This window comes from Pimephales promelas, chromosome 25 (assembly GCF_988280905.1).
Source record: "Pimephales promelas chromosome 25, fPimPro1.hap1.1, whole genome shotgun sequence".
NCBI classification, from domain to species: Eukaryota; Metazoa; Chordata; class Actinopteri; order Cypriniformes; family Leuciscidae; genus Pimephales; species Pimephales promelas.
The window spans coordinates 19,745,909-19,763,346 of NC_142793.1; the positions used below are offsets into that span (position 1 = coordinate 19,745,909).

The window sequence follows — 17,438 nt, forward strand, 5'->3', positions numbered from 1 at the left end:
TTTAGAAGTTTTTCCGTAAAACACAAGCAGTTTTTTTAAGTAGCGCTCTAATTGGCGGGATCCGCTCAGTGACGTCATACAAGTGTCAAGCGCGTCTGCGCATGCGTGACAGACATGTGGATGGAAGAAATGTAAACATTTCAAGGATATTTGACAAGTTTTAGCATTGACGACATGTACAGAGGAATAATCATGTGGTTCCGCGGTAAGGACACTGCATTTAAAAGAGGAATGTGTTGTTTAATGCGTCTATACGTAAGCAACGTCAGATCGGAGGACGATATAAAGAACTTCATTATAGACAACACAGAAGTAGTAAGCAGCCAAAGTTTAACCCCAGAGATTTCTTTAAGGCTGTTCACACCCACCTGCCGGTTTTGGACGGAGAAACCTGAATTGTGGCCTTTCCCTGACCCGTACTGGGCAATATATTGGCCAGGTGGACAAGCGCTGGCTAGGTAACGTTTATTAAGTCATAATAATGAACGCTTAGTCTACCTGCATTCTTTTGTCGTTTTTTTTTTTATTGATGATGCTGCTGTGAACTGTGTTGTCAGGTATCTCTTGAATAACCCCGAGGTGTGTAGAGACAGGAAGGTGCTGGATCTCGGCTGTGGTTGTGGAGCATCAGCCATTGCAGCCAGACTCAGTGGAGCTTCCCATGTGGTGGCCAATGACATTGATCCAAGTGAGATTTGTGTTTCTGCACCTCGTACCTAAAAACAGAAGAGCTGTTCACGTTGTGATTTGTGGAATTCAACTAGAGTTAATAAAAAAAAAAATGTATATACTTTTAAAGTTTTTAACTAAATTATTTTTTTTATTGACAAATGTAAGTGGGGTACCTTTTAAGTGAAAATAGCTAAAATACTTTAACTTTAGACATAAATGATGTACTACTAAATAATAAAACAAACACACAGACACACAAATATGTATATAGATAGATACCGTGGTCAAATATAACATCTAACATACGTTTGTTTACATAATATATGTGTATGTATGTATATATATATATATATATATATCTTGTGTAAATATACTGTATACGCACATTTATATATATATATGTGTGTGTGTGTGTGTGTGTGTGTATACCCAGACATGTACACACACAGATATGTATATATATAATACACACACATATATTATATAAACACAAACTTTTATGTTAGATACGATTAATTGATTTGACAGCATACACACACATATATACTTTTAAACAGTCATAATTATTTTTTATTGTGGTTACACCACACTGAATGACAAACAAAAGTTCTATTATATTACATTTAAAGTGCTTTTATATAAAATATAACAATAAGTGCTTTATTTTGTTATGTTTTTTTTATTTATTTATATTGCAGTTGCTGCCATTGCCACACAAATGAACTGTGAACTGAACAACGTGGACCCTTTACCTTGTGTGACAGAAAACATGATTGGTTCAAAGCCTGAGGCCTGGGATCTCATTCTTCTAGGAGACATGTTCTATGATGAAGGTATGGCTGATCATCTGCAGAAGTGGCTCCAGACGTGTATAAGCACACATGGAACACAAGTGCTCATTGGTGACCCAGGACGGGCTCAATTTGAAAGCCATGACATTAGAAAATTATTACATCAGCAGTCTTACTTTGAGCTACCAGACTCAGTTAAAGAGGAGAATTATGGACTAACAAGTAGCACAGTGTGGTCCTACAACAATAAACCTAATCTTTAACAGCTAATGCATTCATGTGTATGTGAACCATGTATATAATTAAATCAATTTAAAAAAAAAAATACTTGCACGTTTCTATATATGTGCAAATCCATCTATCCCTCCCTTCTCTGTTACTTGCAAAGCAAATTTAATTCTACCCAAGTCATGGGGTTATTAGTTCTTTGATTTCTCAATGTCATGGGTTATTATTTTTTAGAAATCTAGCCATGTCCTTATGTTTTCCTAACTACATCTTATAATATACCATAGCGTGTCTACACTTAGACGTCGACAGAGTCTAACCCTACACCCTAGTGTGTCTACATTTCGACCGAGTCTAACCTTACACCCTAGTGCTCCTAATTTGCAAATGCCAAACCAAATTCGCAAACGTAATATGACAAACAGGACCTTTTCATATTCCCCCAAAATGTTATGGCCAATTTAAAAATGTTTGTTTTAGAGACTAAATGGTGTCACAGCAATGTGTGTAGAGACCAGCATGTTTATGGGTTTTCCATAGACATAATGATTTTGTACTGTAACTGTATATATCCTGTCCCGTACACCTAAACACAACCCTCACAAAAAAACTTTATGCGTTTTTTACATTTTCAAAAAATATAAATAAATATAATTTATAAGCCGTTATGCTCATGGGCCAAATTTTGCTCAGGCAATACCTGAAACACACACACACACGGGTTCTATAAAAGGAACTATTTTAAATTAAATGATTGTAAATAAAATATATAACTCAATGAATAATAACAAATGTTACAAAAATTGATATAAGCAGTTTAAGTTTAAAATAAAAAATACAAATAAATAAAAAAACACCTTACATTTTCAGAGGGATGAAGTAGTTCTTTATGCAATGATGAAAAAAATTATAATGAAAAAATCCAAAAAAGTACAACACTCAAGACAGCTGCATGAATCAAATTGAACCTCCGAATTGAAATTCTGACCAAAAAGTATGCTATGGTTTTCAGTCACCTCTTTCAAATGACTCTTAATTTTATTTTATCATGTGGTTGACAGTAGCAGTTCCTCATTTTATTTGAATAAATCACGTTCTTTGCAGAAAAAGAGCAAACAATTTCTTCTTCACAGAACGCAAAAAAGAGCAGCTAACTACCCTGAATGATCTAAGCACAAACTAATTAAATAATCCTCACAAATACACCAGCATAATGGATTTTGTCAAATTCAGATTTCAATCTCATTCTAGTAATGGTAAATAAAAGTTGACAACCAACGTCAATGGTTGCTTTACAATTTATTTTACAATCAGTAAACAAAACATTCTTACATAATAATTATATATTTAAAGTTAATTACAGTTAATTAAAGTTAATTACATTTGATCTTCTTTTTTTATACCTCAAACATTGACAATTTAGTGAATTTCAAAAGGATGATGTTTATCTTCCTGGATGTGTGCATTACATGTATGAGAATAAAGTTGGTGTGCTGTAGATCAGTTCAGTTAATCGCATCAATACACAGTCCAAGAAACTTGTTGGATCTTGCCGGGGCCAATAAGGTTTTGTAGTGCCTCCCTCGACTTACCTAAAACAGACAAACAGACAGACAGACACATAGCAGGTGTGAATGCACTGAAATTTCATATTTGGGCAACAATATGTATGTTTTATGTCAGGTACCATGTGACTACCTGTCATCAGGGGACATCCATGGAAATTGAAAATTCTGATGTTTGCACAGTTTGCAAGAACAGCAGTCACAGCCAGATCAGTCAAATTGCGACATCGTGCCATCTGTAACTCCTGTGATGATAAAGAAGTTATTAATAAATAATACAAAATTGAAATAGTCTTAATGAAAAAATTCAAATCTGTGTGCAATACCTTTAAGCTACGTGAACAAACTCCTGTCGCAAGTCCAATGACCCCTTGATCAGTTACCTTTAAATAGAATTTACTAGTAAGTATTTGGTGAAAACAATAAACATCAATAAGTACAAGCAAAATATCAGAGTCGCATTTTGATTTTGTATGCTATATATACTTACACTAATGAGCCAAAACATTATGAGAAGTCACAGGTTCAATGATCATCTCCTAACAAGGCCACATATTAAGATCTGGGTAGATTAGATGTAACAAACAATCAGTTCTCATAATCAACGTTTTGGATGCAGGAGAAATGGGTGAGTGACTTTGACAAGGGCCAAATTGTTATGGCAATTCGACTGGGTCAGAGTATCTCTGAAACGTCAAGGCTTTTGAATTCACCAACTGAGTCCGAGGAGGGATGAACCACAAACCGGCAACAGGGTACTCATCGATGCACGAGGGAAACGGAGGCTATCCTGTCTGGTCCAAGACAGCAGAAGATCTACTGTGTAAATGTTAATGATGTTTATGGGATAACACACAGTGGCTACAGAACTGGACCTTGAAGCAGAGGAAGAAGAACGCCTGGTCAGATGAGTATCACTTGGACGGCTGTGTACATATGTGCCGTTTATCTGGGGCAGTGATGGTGCACAAGCCTCCAAATTCCCCAGATCTGAATCCAATTGAGGATCTGTGGGATGAGCAGAACCAACAGGTTTGATCCGCGGCGGCTCCACATCGCAACATACAGGACTTTAAGGATCTGCTGCTAATATAACTGAAACCACCAGACACCTTCATGGGTCTTGTAGAGTCCATTCTTCAACAGGTAGAGGGAATTAGGCAGGTTGTCATAATGTTTTGGCTCATCTGTAATATTGTATACCCAAGTCTAAAAGCCCAAGAATAGTGTAAATTACATTTGTCCCAGAAAAGTAAATGCTGTACAGCCTCCTGCAGTTCGTGCCCAGCTCCAGCAGGGCTTGATCACTGAGAGCAATGCAGCCAGAGAGCGAAATCACTTCTACACTTTTGCAGTGTAGAGCCAGAGCTTGAATGCCTGAATCTGTCACAGCCGTACAGCCTGTAAGATCAACTACTTGAAGACAGGGGCAGCGGGACGCCAACACCTCTACACCTGTAGGAAATACAAATATAGTGAAGGTTGATGTCTTGACCAATTCCATTTAAGTAATTTTTCAAAGTGCATTTTTGGAATTTAAAAAATAAAATCTACTTAACTTTATTTTTATTTCAGTTTTCATTTTAGTAATAGTAAATAGTACAGACAAGGCTTAGATTAGGCCTTAGTTCAAATTAGGATATTTAAGTTGCATTTATAAACATGCCTTAGAGAAAAACATTACTAGTGTGCTTTTTGAGACAAAACAATGGCACCGACATTTTAAGAAATATCAGTGCAAGTTGCTTTTCAGTTAAAACAACTCAAACATGCATTTTAGTCTAGGACTAGCTTAGCTGGGACTATTATTTTCAAAGTTTAAGTATTTCACGTTTTTCATCTAATATTTATATGACCCCCATTGCCCCATAAACCGTAATAATATGTGAAAATACCCTCAGATGTGATTTCTGCACAGTCTTCTAACAGTATTTCCCTCAACTGCAGACAGTTGATTTGTTTAAGCGCTGAGTCTGACACCACGCAGTTCTGCAGATCCAGTGTGTGAGTTCCAGCGTGCACGAGCTGAAACACAAATAACAAAGACACTGCATATTGTACACTGTATATTATCATCACAAAATGCTCTTGTCGGAGAGGACACCTTACCTGGCTGATGTTAGAGTCGGTGACCGTGCCACACGACATCTTTTTTCGTAATATTCTGTCTTTAAGGGCAGCAGGTAACATCCTGATCTCATCATACTTCTCACATCGTCGAGCAACACAAAAAGCACACCTGTGCACGGAGAAACGAACGGAAGGAACTGTGTCAATAGTTTTACAGATTTACATATTTATCTAAATTATGTGTGTTACCAGCGACAAGGACTTTATCTTTGGTGTTACTCACAAGCTCACAAGAGAATCTACGGTAGCCATGATTTGGTCGCTTCCCGCGTTGTTTATTTAACGTTAGCTTACCGCGAGGATATCACGAGGAAAATGCGTGAATTTTTTTCTTATTTGTTAGCAACATCAACTGTATCTGGCATCTTCGTCACTCCTCGCATTGGTTTAACAGCGTGGGCGGGACACAATAATATTACGTCATTCACAAGCGACAAAACTAAAAACTATTTAAAAAAAAAAAAAAATATATATATATATATATATATATATATATAATTATTTTCCCTCCTTTTGTTTTTTGAAACGTTCAGTTATTCCACATTTAAATCTACTATTTTTAATTTGGGTTAGCCATTATTTGTCAATGTTGAATATTTAAAGCTCAATGTAAATATCTTGTATTGTTAATTGCCAACTGCAGTTAATCAGGGCATAACAAACCTTAAAATCTAAGAGTAACCACAAAAGGTATTACAAAATGGTTTTATTAAGAAGCAATACAAAGAGTTTTATAAAATTGTACAAAAATAGATTTTCACATTTTTACAAACCAGTGGAATCAAAATAAATGCACAATTAAAAAAAAAAAACTCCATAACAAAACATGTTTCTTGAAAATGTAGTACAAGTATCAAACTCACACTCGTTCAAATACTGAAAAACGTTACTAGCAGCTGTTGAACCGTATGATCAGTGTGCAAGTGGTGCATTTATAATATAATACAAAACTTCAAGTAGACAGTAAAAATGAACCTGTATATTTAGCAATTTGCAGTTGTTAGATTCATCCCATTAACAGGAAGTAACACAAAACAAATGGAACAATTTGCTTAAATTTTAATAAGGAATCAAGGTCTTTCATTGAAATTCTACTTTGAGGCGACTTCCTTCTTTTTGTGATATCTCTTCTTAAACTCCTGGAAGAGGCTACATGAGCCGGAGACGTCTGTGACCTGGATGGGCTGAGTGCGCTTTTTCTTCAAGGGGCTGAAACTCCAAACACCTGCAGATAGACGAGCACAAAACCATTTAGATAAGCGTTACACTACCTGCCATAAAAATGGTACATGATAGCAGTGGCATAGGTTTGATTTTGAAATTGGTGGGGATGGGGACATCAATATATAAATATATTTTAGGTTTTGATTTATTGCTGTTTTGAAATTTTTGCTAGGGATATCACGGTCACTGGATATTGGTAAGGGGCACGTCCCTAATAAATTCTACGCCCCTGCATGATAGGCAGATACAGGGTTCAATCCAAGTAATCTAAAGCCTAACCAAGGGTATATTGTGAGAATTGAACACCAACCTGTGATTATTGGATATTTGCTTTTACCATTGTTTATTAATCATTATTCAATGAGCTTTAACGTCATAAGAAGCTAAATTTAAATTACCTGGTGTTGTAGTACCTGGGGTTGGCGAACAATTAGTTTCCATCTGCTTAACTTTCTCTTCTGGGCCTGATATCCCTTAAGAAAAGAGAAGAAGTATTTTAAAAAGTGCACATTTGGTAAACTTACATGCACTGAGAGTATATGTTTTTCAGCAGTTACCATTATGCGTACTCTGTGTTGTGTCGGCTTGAGCGCAATTGAGTTCAGCTCCATCTTCAAAGTTAAAAGACTCTGGCAATACTTTGAATTCCAATGAAAGACCCTCCTCTAATGGCATCAAAGCGGGGTTCCCCAACTCATATTTACTTTTTGTTACATTCTCAGCTGGAGGCAATAATTTGGATGGCGCAGTCTTCCTTCTGATGATATATTTATTCATAGACATTTGTTGCGTTGAAATATTAGGCAGTCTCTTTCGCTTATTTCCCTTGCCCAAACGGACTTCACTTTTTGCATTAGTACTTGGACCAAGCAGTTTTTTGTTTGAGGTAGATGAAAGTTCATTTTTGCAGAGTTCAGAAACAGGAAGTGAGGCCAAGGTTCTGTGAAGAGCCATGTCTTTGAAGGATGCTTTCTGTAATCTCGCTCTCTTATCCACAACACCTTCATCCCGTGCTTCCACCCCTTTGCAATTCGCTGGCTTAATCTTCTGATGAGAGGATATAGTTATTTGAAGAGTTTCTGGGGGTTCCTCACAACTTTCTTTCCCTTTAGATCTTTTAGTTGGCTTCACTTCTTTTCTTCCAGAAGATGACCCATACAGTGCAAGACATATCGTATTGGTCGTCCTCTTCAAATCAGGTGTTGGGGTGTCTTGCTCAATCTCATTGTTCACGGTCACGTTTGTCGTACATTTTGAAGGAGAGTCATCTCTTGTCTGCTCTGCAATTTCAGTCTCAATCTTACAAACCTCTTCAGAACTTGATATGTCCTTCAGAATATTTTTCTTAACCCCTTTACGAACTACCCAACTGGGAATTTCGTCCTCTGTGGTCTCAGAATCATCGGTTTCAGAATCAGCAGAATTGTCCAGTTCCACCAATTCGTTAATATCCTCTTTTTCAGTCTGCAACTCTAAACTTGTGCCATGGACCTCAGTTTTAGTCTCTTCTCTTAACTCTGTTTTTCTCTGGCATGTACACAATGAGCCATCGCCATATTCTAAAGTTTTAAACCATTTAGCAAGACAACAGAAAGACTGCAGCTTTTCACCACTAGAACTTTGAGATTTACCCTCTTTTGGCTTCACATCTTCTAGAGGGAATTCTTTTTCAGACATGAGCTCTAGGACTTGAACTTTAACCTGGTCCTCAGTGGTAATATGAACATCAGTGTCTTCCTGTAAATCCTTAACTTTCATCTCACCAGCAAACCATAGCTCAGCCATGTCATGAGGGAGAACACTGATCTTAATAGAGTCTAAAACATCCATCTTGTCAGTCTCCACTTCATTTGTTCTCAAAACAAGTTCTTGACTGGGTTTTGGATCAGTCTCATACCTCATACTCTCATCTGTGAGCATATAATCAATGTCAGGCATTTCTTCATTGAATTCATTTCGCATTTGAGATGGTTCTGCGATCACAGGATTAAGTTTTGGTGGACTGGTATATTCAGTTTGGCAGGTTGATCCAGTGGACAACACAGAACATTTGGCTTTATTACAAAAACGGTCATCTAGCTTTGATGTTGCATTTGCAAGGTGATGCTCATTCTTCAAAATCTCACATTTTTCAGTTTGATGTTGTTCTTCCACCGGCCTCACCAGATGCGTCATGGCTTTCAGTGGATGTGCTATATTTGAGTTATTTGAGCAGTTACCATTGGCTTTTTCCAACCTCCACATGTGCTGTTCTTTTGTTGATATGGCGTCTTGAGGTGTATACAAAGAGGTCTTTTGCATTATCTCGGGTGGTGCAGCAATGTCTTGATCTTCCATCAACTGACTAGCAAAGCATAGTTTAGCCACTTCCTGAGGGAGAACATTAATCCTAATACAAGATGTAGCATCCATCTCGACAATCTCCTCTTCCTTCATTTGCACAGGAAGTTCGTGACTTGATTTTGGATCAGTCTCACATCTCACACCCTCATCTGCAAGTACACAGTCAATTTCAGGCATTTCTTCATTGAATTGCGTTTGAAATGGTTCTGCAATCACAGGAAGAAGCTTCGGTGGACCTGCGCAGGAAATTTGCCTGGATGATTCAGTCAATGCCAGACGTTTGGCTCTATTACAAAAACGATCAACCTGCCTTGATGTTGTAGAGGAGGGTTGATGCTTGTTTCTCAAAACGGCACATTCTCCCACTCGACTCAACAGATTTTTCATGACATTCGGTGGATGAATTGTATTTGATGGATGATTGATTTGTTCCACAACCTCATTGCCGTTCAGCGGGCAGTTACCATCAGCCTTTTCCAACCTAATCTCTGGTGTTGCAGACAAGTCCTTAAGTTCCATCAACTGACCAGCAAAGCATTGTTTAGCCACTTCATGAGGAAGAACATCAATCCTAATAGAAGCTGAAGCATCCATCTCAGCATCCATCTCCTCTTCATCCATTTGCACAGAAAGTTCTTGACTAGGTTTTGGATTAGATTCACATCTTGCACGGTTATCACAGTCACTGGATTCATTTTGCACTTGAGTTAACTCCACTTGTTTTTCAACTACATGACTAGGACTCCTGCATTCAATTTGGCTGGATGATTCACTGGTCAACACAGGACTTTTGGCTCCAACGTCATCACAAAAACTATTGTTCGGTCTTAATGTTCTAAAGGAGTTTTGATGATTTCTTTTCAAACCACTGCGTTTATCAACTAACTTCTGATACTTTCTTAAATAATGGCGTTCAGTCAATGTCTTAACCAGATTAATTATTCCATTTAGTGGATTTGTAGTATTTGGTTGGTGACTGGTTTGTTCTTCAACCAAATCAACCTTCGGTGAGCAGTTATCAGTCACAGTTGGAGAATGAGCATTTAAGGGAACTGGCAATTTTTCACAAAGACTCTCATTGTGCATATTTTTCTCCAAAGATGTTTGTTCTTCTACCTGTACTTTGTTAATTTCTGGGGAGGAGTTTAACAAATGTGTCTCATGCTTGTCTGGTGATGCAGCAATGACATTTTGTTCCATCTCACTAGTCTCACAATGTTCAGCTATTTCATGCGGTTGTTCTGCTACCACACTGAACTTTGGTGAGTTTGTGCAGTCCCTTTGGCTGGTTGATTTAGGCGACAAAACACCTTGGGCTCCAACATCATTACAAAAGTTGTCCTCCGAACTGGCCATTTGAGTCTGGACATATTTTTGATCCAAATCTTTCACAACAGTAATCATGTTCTTTAAAGTATTTGTTTTTGTTTGACTATTGGTTTGTCCTGCAACCAAACAATCACGTGTTGGTGAGCAGTCAGCATCAGTCACATGTGGAGATTGTCTATTAATCAAGCTTTCACAAAGACACTCATTGTCTAATGTTGGTTCTTCTGCTGGTATTTGGTTCTCAATCTTTTGTGCCTCCTTTGTGCAACCATTTGAGTTTTGTGCTTCATGGTCAGTGGCATTTTGAAAGGACTTATAGAACCAAGAATAACCACACTCCTTGTCGATGTCATCAACATTTTCATTAAGATTTAACCAAGATGACTTATATGTCATCTTCGGTGGCTCTTCGTTGTGTTTTAAAACATGAAAATCCTTGACTCTGCTAAGAGCATCACTTTTAATTTGCCTCAGTATCACAGGCTCTGTGTTCGGACAGTAAGCATAGACTTCTTCCATTATGCTTCGATATGTACCAGTTTGTACAGCATTATAAAACTCATGGAAATCCCCATTCCAATAAAGCTTTAAGATGTCCATCCCAGCATCAGTTTTTTGGTCATTCTTCTGATGCCCATTTTCCATTTGCTGAATCATGTCTATTAAGATGTGCAATCGATCTATTGGCCATTCAATAACAGGAATGGTTTCAGTTTCAGCAGTTTTCTTGTCTGTGAACGTGGAGTTATTGTTTATCTTTTCATTTTGCATTTGAGTTGGCATAGACATTTTTTGTTCTGCAACCACACTTTTAAGCTTCGGTGAACTTTTGCGGCGACTTTGGTCAGTTGATTCAGTCCAAATGGGACTTTTGGCTCCAACATGGCAAAGTCCATCATTCAGCCTCGGCTCTGCTGACTTCGGGCGTAGATGCTTGCTTGTTGGGTCAATTGGTTCTCCTTTTTGGCTATTAGGTTTAGCATTGGTCTCCAAAGCATGTTGAATATTTGGTTGATGCCATACAACCTCTTGCACAGAGCTTACATTCATTTTCATATTAGAGGATTGGTCTGAAATGTTAACAGGTGCTGTTCCTATCGGTGATAATGGAGTGACAACGGCAACAGCTCTCTGTGCAGCAATGTTCTGACCACATGTAGAAGGCGTTTGCATATTAGCATGGGTTAGCTTATCAGGAACCAATGACTGGTACTTGTAGCCATGTGGCATGTTTGGCCCATTGTTGTTGGGAGCACCCTGTAAATTTATGCTGTTGACAGGTAAGATTATCTGGTAATTAGAGGGAACGTTCCACAATGTTCCACGAATCCTTCGCGAGTCCTGATTTCCTGTCAGCAACGTATGTTTTGAAGTAAGAGTATTTTCTTGTGTAAGCATTTTGTTTTTGGTAGCTTGAATGCTACTAGTCAAAATCTGGTCACTGGTTGCTGGTTGGATTGTGCAGGTGAACCGTGTCAAATAACTTCCAGTGGCCCCCTGTCCTTGATAGGAGGGGCTTGGAGCGTGAGATGGTAAACATAGCTGATAAAACTTTTGGCCCAAAGTATTAGATGTCCCATCTCCAGGTCTGGTCGCTTTTTCATGCACATTTTGCAGTTGTCCTGATTGTTGTGAATTAGCTTGCATGCTAATGAATGTTCACTTTTATCTCCTGAAGGGGTGGGATATTTACATCCCTGAAAAAAAAAAAAAAAAAGCAAAATATTAGGGTACAAAATACTTTTCATGATACCAATAATATTATTTTGATAATACCATGGCAAAAATTTTAAACCAGATAAACAATTGAATAATAGAAGACAGAGTTAATTAATTAGGCTAGTTCTTCAGTTCTAAATGGCTATACTTAATAGCTAAAATTGAGGGAGGGAGGAAATTAATCTAATAGAGGCAATACATATCAAAATTGGGGATGTCTTCTTTCATAAAAAGATGCCGTTAAACATATTTAAAGGGTTAGTTCACCCAAAAGGAAAATTCTAGGGTTGTAACGATATGCAATATAAAAATCTAAATCACAATACTCAGATCTACAAACCGGTATCGCAATATGAAAAGGCAGAATCAGGACACCCAACCCCCCACCCCCCCAACTCCCAAAGTTATCCTTCCTGTCCAGATCCAATGCTACCACATCTTTAAATTACTATTAGTATTATTTTAAGTTAATAAAATACATAGACCTACATCACAAAACTAGTTGTTATGGACATGAAATTTGCAGCCAAAACTTGAAATATAAATTCTCAGAAAATGCATTTAATACCAATCTATTGACATTTCTGTTTATATATCCATAGCCTACTCCCTTAATAAAGTCCAGTACATGTCCAGACATTAGAAAAATAAGTCTACACAGTACACATGCATTTTATATTTAATATGAGGGAAATACACACGACGTACATGGACGCGACAAACCATCGTTAATTTTTAGGTGGCAAGATATATAGGCCAGGGGTTCCCAATCCTGCTCCTGCACAGTTTATCTCCAACCCTAATCAAACACACCTGAAGCAAATAACTAAGGTCTTTAGGATCACTTTTAAATTAAAGGCAGGTTTGATTAGGTTTGGAGATGAATTGTGCAGGACAGTCGACCGGCAGGAGCAGGGTTGGGCAGCACCCCTGATATAGGGCCAATCTATAGAAATATCTTTTAATCTGAACAATAAAAAACAAAAGAAAACAGACTGCTCTCTGCTTATATAATCCGTATGAAAAGTGAATTTATCTGGCGCGTTCACTACAGTCAAGATCGAGAGTCAGCATCGCAATTAACTTTATCTTAGCAGTTGACACTGGCAGAAAACATCATTAATTTACATCATTTATAAACAATGAAAAATATCTCCTTGCTATATTTGACATTCATAATCATTACTTTTGTCGGTTCTTTGCGTCAGCTTTTAGGTGCTTTATTGGCAGTGCCATCCTTATGTTACAAGAACGTGTCACCACCGCATCAGCACCGAAATCATAGCGATTTTTTTTTAGACAATTATAGCAACCTATTTGATAATCTATAATTAAATACTCAGTGACTCATCCCAACCAAATATATTTTTAAATTCAGATATATCGGATTTTAAAACCAACAACTATTTGTATCGTATCGGCCTTCAAAATCCTTTATCGGTCGGGCTCTAATCTTTAGTACCGGTTCATTGTTACTGCTGACTCTTCCCTTTTCCAAAAGTAGCCTATACCCCCACCCCCACCACGTTTAAAACAATTGCTACCATCTTGTCTAAATGGTGTCCCACAAGCAACAATGTTTACTCACACCAAAAACTTCCGAAGTTAAACTTCCATAGGAATTAATTTAAAACGCTCACTCTACTCTGCGCCAGTGGACAGGACACGCAATGCAAACAATTTAAAAGCAAGGAGGGAAAAGAGGGGGAAAATCCAACACCCCTTGTCGAACACCACTGCTGACCCCAAAAGGAGCTGTAATGTCTGGAGGGCATATCATCTATAGATTAGTGGGCTTGCTGCAGTTGAGTTTACATCTTGCTGCAAGTTTACATCTTGCAAATCTAACTTTCTAACTTTTTTTCAGAATTGTGAGATTTAAAGTTGCAATTGCGAATTAAAAAGTCCAACGCTAAGGGAGGTAAAATGACTTTCTCAGAATTGCAAATTTAGATCTCACAATAAACTTTTTAACTTGCAATTCTGTCTTTATAACTCACAATTGTGAGTTTAGGCCTATGTTAAAGTGACAATTACCTTTTTAATTTATTTGTGGCAGATAAGAAGCTTCCATTTATTTATCATTATTTATTTATTTATTTATACCATTTTATTTTTTTATATTCACGTGCCCTCGTAATTTTTAATCAAAATAATTTCACCGATTTTAATTTTGTGCAAGTCCACATCTGTTAATTTAAATATTCTTCAAAAGTAGCTAACGTTACAAACAGATTCTTGGGGGATAACGTTACAACTTAATTAAGTTAGCCCTCTGAAATACTTTGTTGTTGTAATATGGCAACCCAGCTCCATTTCTACAAAGTTTCTGTAGCACGTAAAATCTTTAATTGGAAGATAACATTACGCATTTAAACTAAGGTCTAACGTTATATGTCGTTGACTAACGTTAACTTAGATGTTTGCCATGAATTACTGATTATAAAATCAGTAACGTTACGTCGCTGATTTTATTGACCTCATGCACTAACAGAATTTAAGGAACAATTGAACAAACCCTACAGGAAATCGCCTTTAAATACTCCCAAAAGGTTTTGTGAAGGAATGTCTTTTCTAATTCAACACGTAAAAACAAGATGCTTTAAACGCGGATATTTAGCTTTGTTCGGCTCTCCAAATATTTTTAGTGAAAAACAGCGAGATTTGGAGAATTTCTGGACGAATCAAAAAACGGGGATTCAAAGTGCTTTTTTTTAAAACATGAAGGCCAAATGATAAACAATAACATATTCACTTCAAAGCAGCATTCAATAACTTACTGAAGATTCTTGTAAGAAACACTCCACAGCGATGTATTTCATTCAGTTGCTTTCTCTGACTAACGTTACTTCCTCTCAGTCTCAGTCAATCTTTTCAGGCCAAGCTCACGAGGGGCGGGACCGTTGGCTCGTGTTGCCAGGTCCATTTTGTTACGTCGATTTTAGGGTTGTCGTTCTTATTCTGTTATTTTTAATTTGTTATAATAACGTTTTATTATTTAAAATCTAAATCGTAATTATTTTAATTATTTCATTTACTGCCGTTTCGCCTCTGATCCATTTCATTCAATATTTCTGTAAAATCAATGGGATCTGGCAACATGCGATCTGGGAATGAGAGTAGCACGATTAGAAATGCGATATAACAATAATATAAGAAATAAAAATGTAAACAATTCAATATAATACAGTAGTAGAAATATATAGAAAAAAATATATATAGGCCAATATATTTATATTTGTTTTAATGAATGTACTGATATGTTATATACAAGTGTAGCATACAGTTTATTAGGTAGCCTAATTTACAGATGTACAATTTTAGATGTTATGTATGAATGTACAGTTATGACAGTCTATAGTTATGAGAGTTTAATTGTTCAGACCGAATAGCCTGAGGGGAAAAACTGTTATTGTCCCTTGCTGTTCTGACGCTCAGTGCTCGAGAGCCATATTATTTTTCCCATAGAAAGATATAAAGGAAAAATAGAAAGAGTAGTATGCAAATTCAGCAAAAGTTTAGCAACTAAACCAGTATACTCAGAGTAAGCAGTTAACCTTTTCATTTAAAATGTATATAGGAACTTTCAGGAATGTCATGTCATTAATTCTTGATAGTGTTATAGTCTGGAGCAGGTTTTAGGTTAACAGGGTAGATATGGTTATATAACCATATCTTTCACAAAGATATGGAAAGTTGATTGTATCAACTTTCACAAAGACCTCCTTGAAAAACTGTTTGAGGACTTGCTACCAGTATGTGAACTGTTGCACCAGGAAAAAATAAGATATTGATTGGACAAGTGTTATGGCAACGTTAAAGATGTCTTTTCTGCCTCAACGCTATACCTCCTTTGGGGAGATGATCATTGCATTGTTAATTTTCGACCCAAATATCAAAGACGTCTTGAAAGAGAAAAACCTTAGGTTAAGACTGTAAAGATTTGGAATGAAGAGTATATTATGTGCCTCAAGGATGTTTTGAGTGTACTTTGTTGGAAACATTTGAATCCCCAGATCTGGATACTCACAAAAATGTGGCCTCTGATTATATAGATTTTTGTCAGTTCTACCCACCAAAACGTATAAATTATTTCCAAATAATAAGCCATGTGTATCAAAGAAACCTAAACAAGTGCTAAATAAGAAGAAGGTAGCATATTATAATGATGATGTTTTAGCTAAAAGGGACATTTAAAGGGAAAGTAAAATACAAATTAAAGGAGCACTTTAAAAAAAACTTTTGCTGATAGTTTACTCACCTCCATGTCATCCAAGATGTCCATGTCTTTTTTTCTTCAGATGAAAAGAAATTAAGGTTTTTGATGAAAACATTCCAGGATTTTTCTCCATATAATGGACTTCAATGGTAACCAAACGGTTCAAGGTCCAAAAGACAGTTTCAGTGCAAACTTTTCAAAGGGCTTTTTGTCTGTAGATATCACACCTCCAGGGCGACCCCCTACCGCTTCACCAGCCTCTTCCCAGACACACTGTCTGATGGGGCGGTTCACACTGTTACCGTAACGATTGAAGTGCAATGGAGGCAAGCGAGGTGAGAACCCACAATTTATTTACAAAAAGACCACGATCAAACATACAACAAAAAGTAGAAGACAACAGGAGCCTGGACATGACAAAAAGTTCAATAGTCTAAAAGCATAATACCAAAATTAGGACAATTTTGGTTACGAATAGCTGTACAGATGTTAATGCGATATATGGTAGATGCTCCTGGCCCTATAGGGGTTTCAGCGCTAGTTAGCGCAAAACATATGCTTTGAAATTTACGAACAAAACATTCACTCAGGAAAGGATTTAGCGAAAAAAAAAAAAAAAAAAGTATGATCAATAAGTTATGACAACATTTTTACATTGCTTTAACTCATCAAAATAAGTTAAAGCAATTTTAAACTTTTTTTAATACAAGTTTTACAAGAATCAACTACTTTCTTTTTTAAATAAGTTTAATATGATTTAAGTTAAAATGAATTAAATGTCCGAGTTGCTTGTACTTAATGTTATGAATATTGAGAACGGCCTGAACTTATGTTGTGTTTTATGACAGCAGTCGTCCGTAAACAGTCGACTCGGTCTACAGTCGTCCGGACACAAGCTATCCGAGTAAAAGTGCAGTGAAAAGTGATTGCATATTACAGTTAAAGTACAGTATTGCAAAATGTATTTAAATAAAGTTTAAAAAACCACAAGCAGGTTATAACTGTGCGTTTTATCATCAATAGATCAAAACGTGAAAATATTTCGAGGCTATGTTCACCACAGACCATTTCAGGTGATTTAGCAAAAACCAGTTCAAAAATCCCATAGACTTTAGTTTAGGCCAAGGGAACCGGGAGAGCTAAAATGCTAACTCACTTCCGCGTTTTGGCCTACAAAGTGACGTCGTAACTTCGGCACTCTATAGAGTTCTTTTACAT

General features: G+C 36.9%; 3 protein-coding genes across 7 annotated transcripts; 1 reads left to right on the forward strand and 2 right to left on the reverse strand.

Moving 5' to 3' along the window:
• The first annotated feature begins 65 nt into the window (after positions 1-65).
• etfbkmt (electron transfer flavoprotein subunit beta lysine methyltransferase) lies at positions 66-1,733 on the forward strand. The gene is made up of 3 exons (XM_039658116.2): positions 66-458; positions 558-688; positions 1,371-1,733. Exons 1-3 carry the CDS (start codon positions 175-177, stop codon positions 1,724-1,726), a joined length of 771 nt encoding a protein of 256 aa, XP_039514050.2. The 5' UTR covers positions 66-174; the 3' UTR covers positions 1,727-1,733.
• A 1,244-nt stretch (positions 1,734-2,977) lies between these two features.
• On the reverse strand, positions 2,978-5,799 carry amn1 (antagonist of mitotic exit network 1 homolog (S. cerevisiae)). Of its 2 annotated transcripts, none has more exons than XM_039657740.2 (7): positions 5,610-5,799; positions 5,366-5,495; positions 5,152-5,281; positions 4,494-4,711; positions 3,583-3,639; positions 3,390-3,501; positions 2,978-3,283 (listed from the first exon to the last, which is right to left on the reverse strand). In XM_039657740.2, the coding sequence occupies exons 1-7, from the start codon at positions 5,636-5,638 to the stop codon at positions 3,210-3,212; spliced, it is 750 nt and encodes a 249-aa protein (XP_039513674.2). In that variant the 5' UTR covers positions 5,639-5,799; the 3' UTR covers positions 2,978-3,209. The 2 variants fall into 2 exon arrangements, with proteins under 2 accessions (XP_039513674.2, XP_088983705.1); XM_089127579.1 differs by having other exon boundaries at positions 3,379-3,501.
• A 273-nt stretch (positions 5,800-6,072) lies between these two features.
• Positions 6,073-14,884, reverse strand: LOC120469229 (uncharacterized). Of its 4 annotated transcripts, none has more exons than XM_089127595.1 (4): positions 14,782-14,884; positions 7,180-11,979; positions 7,024-7,083; positions 6,073-6,611 (listed from the first exon to the last, which is right to left on the reverse strand). In XM_089127595.1, exons 2-4 carry the CDS (start codon positions 11,927-11,929, stop codon positions 6,478-6,480), a joined length of 4,944 nt encoding a protein of 1,647 aa, XP_088983721.1. In that variant the 5' UTR covers positions 11,930-11,979; positions 14,782-14,884; the 3' UTR covers positions 6,073-6,477. The 4 variants fall into 4 exon arrangements, with proteins under 4 accessions (XP_088983721.1, XP_039514013.2, XP_039514014.2 ...); XM_039658079.2 differs by having other exon boundaries at positions 7,009-7,083; XM_039658080.2 differs by having other exon boundaries at positions 7,168-11,979.
• Between the last annotated feature and the right edge of the window lie 2,554 nt (positions 14,885-17,438).

What these genes read in the sequence shown, in the direction of transcription:
- amn1 (XM_089127579.1), bottom strand. Translation starts at nt 5,638, where the DNA reads ATGGCTACCGTAGATTCTCTTGTGAGCTT. An exon ending in TGCAGAAATCACATCTGAGG is followed by an intron (nt 4,712 to 5,151) that starts GTATTTTCACAT and finishes TATTTCCTACAG; the next exon opens with GTGTAGAGGTGTTGGCGTCC. An exon ending in TTTACTTTTCTGGGACAAAT is followed by an intron (nt 3,640 to 4,493) that starts GTAATTTACACT and finishes TTCTATTTAAAG; the next exon opens with GTAACTGATCAAGGGGTCAT.
- etfbkmt (XM_039658116.2), top strand. Translation starts at nt 175, where the DNA reads ATGTACAGAGGAATAATCATGTGGTTCCGCGGTAAGGACACTGCATTT. An exon ending in GGTGGACAAGCGCTGGCTAG is followed by an intron (nt 459 to 557) that starts GTAACGTTTATT and finishes CTGTGTTGTCAG; the next exon opens with GTATCTCTTGAATAACCCCG. An exon ending in GGCCAATGACATTGATCCAA is followed by an intron (nt 689 to 1,370) that starts GTGAGATTTGTG and finishes TTTATATTGCAG; the next exon opens with TTGCTGCCATTGCCACACAA.
- LOC120469229 (XM_039658078.2), bottom strand. Translation starts at nt 11,929, where the DNA reads ATGCAAGCTAATTCACAACAATCAGGACAACTGCAAAATGTGCATGAA. An exon ending in AACACAGAGTACGCATAATG is followed by an intron (nt 7,084 to 7,167) that starts GTAACTGCTGAA and finishes TCTTTTCTTAAG; the next exon opens with GGATATCAGGCCCAGAAGAG. An exon ending in CCCAGGTACTACAACACCAG is followed by an intron (nt 6,612 to 7,008) that starts GTAATTTAAATT and finishes GTCTATCTGCAG; the next exon opens with GTGTTTGGAGTTTCAGCCCC.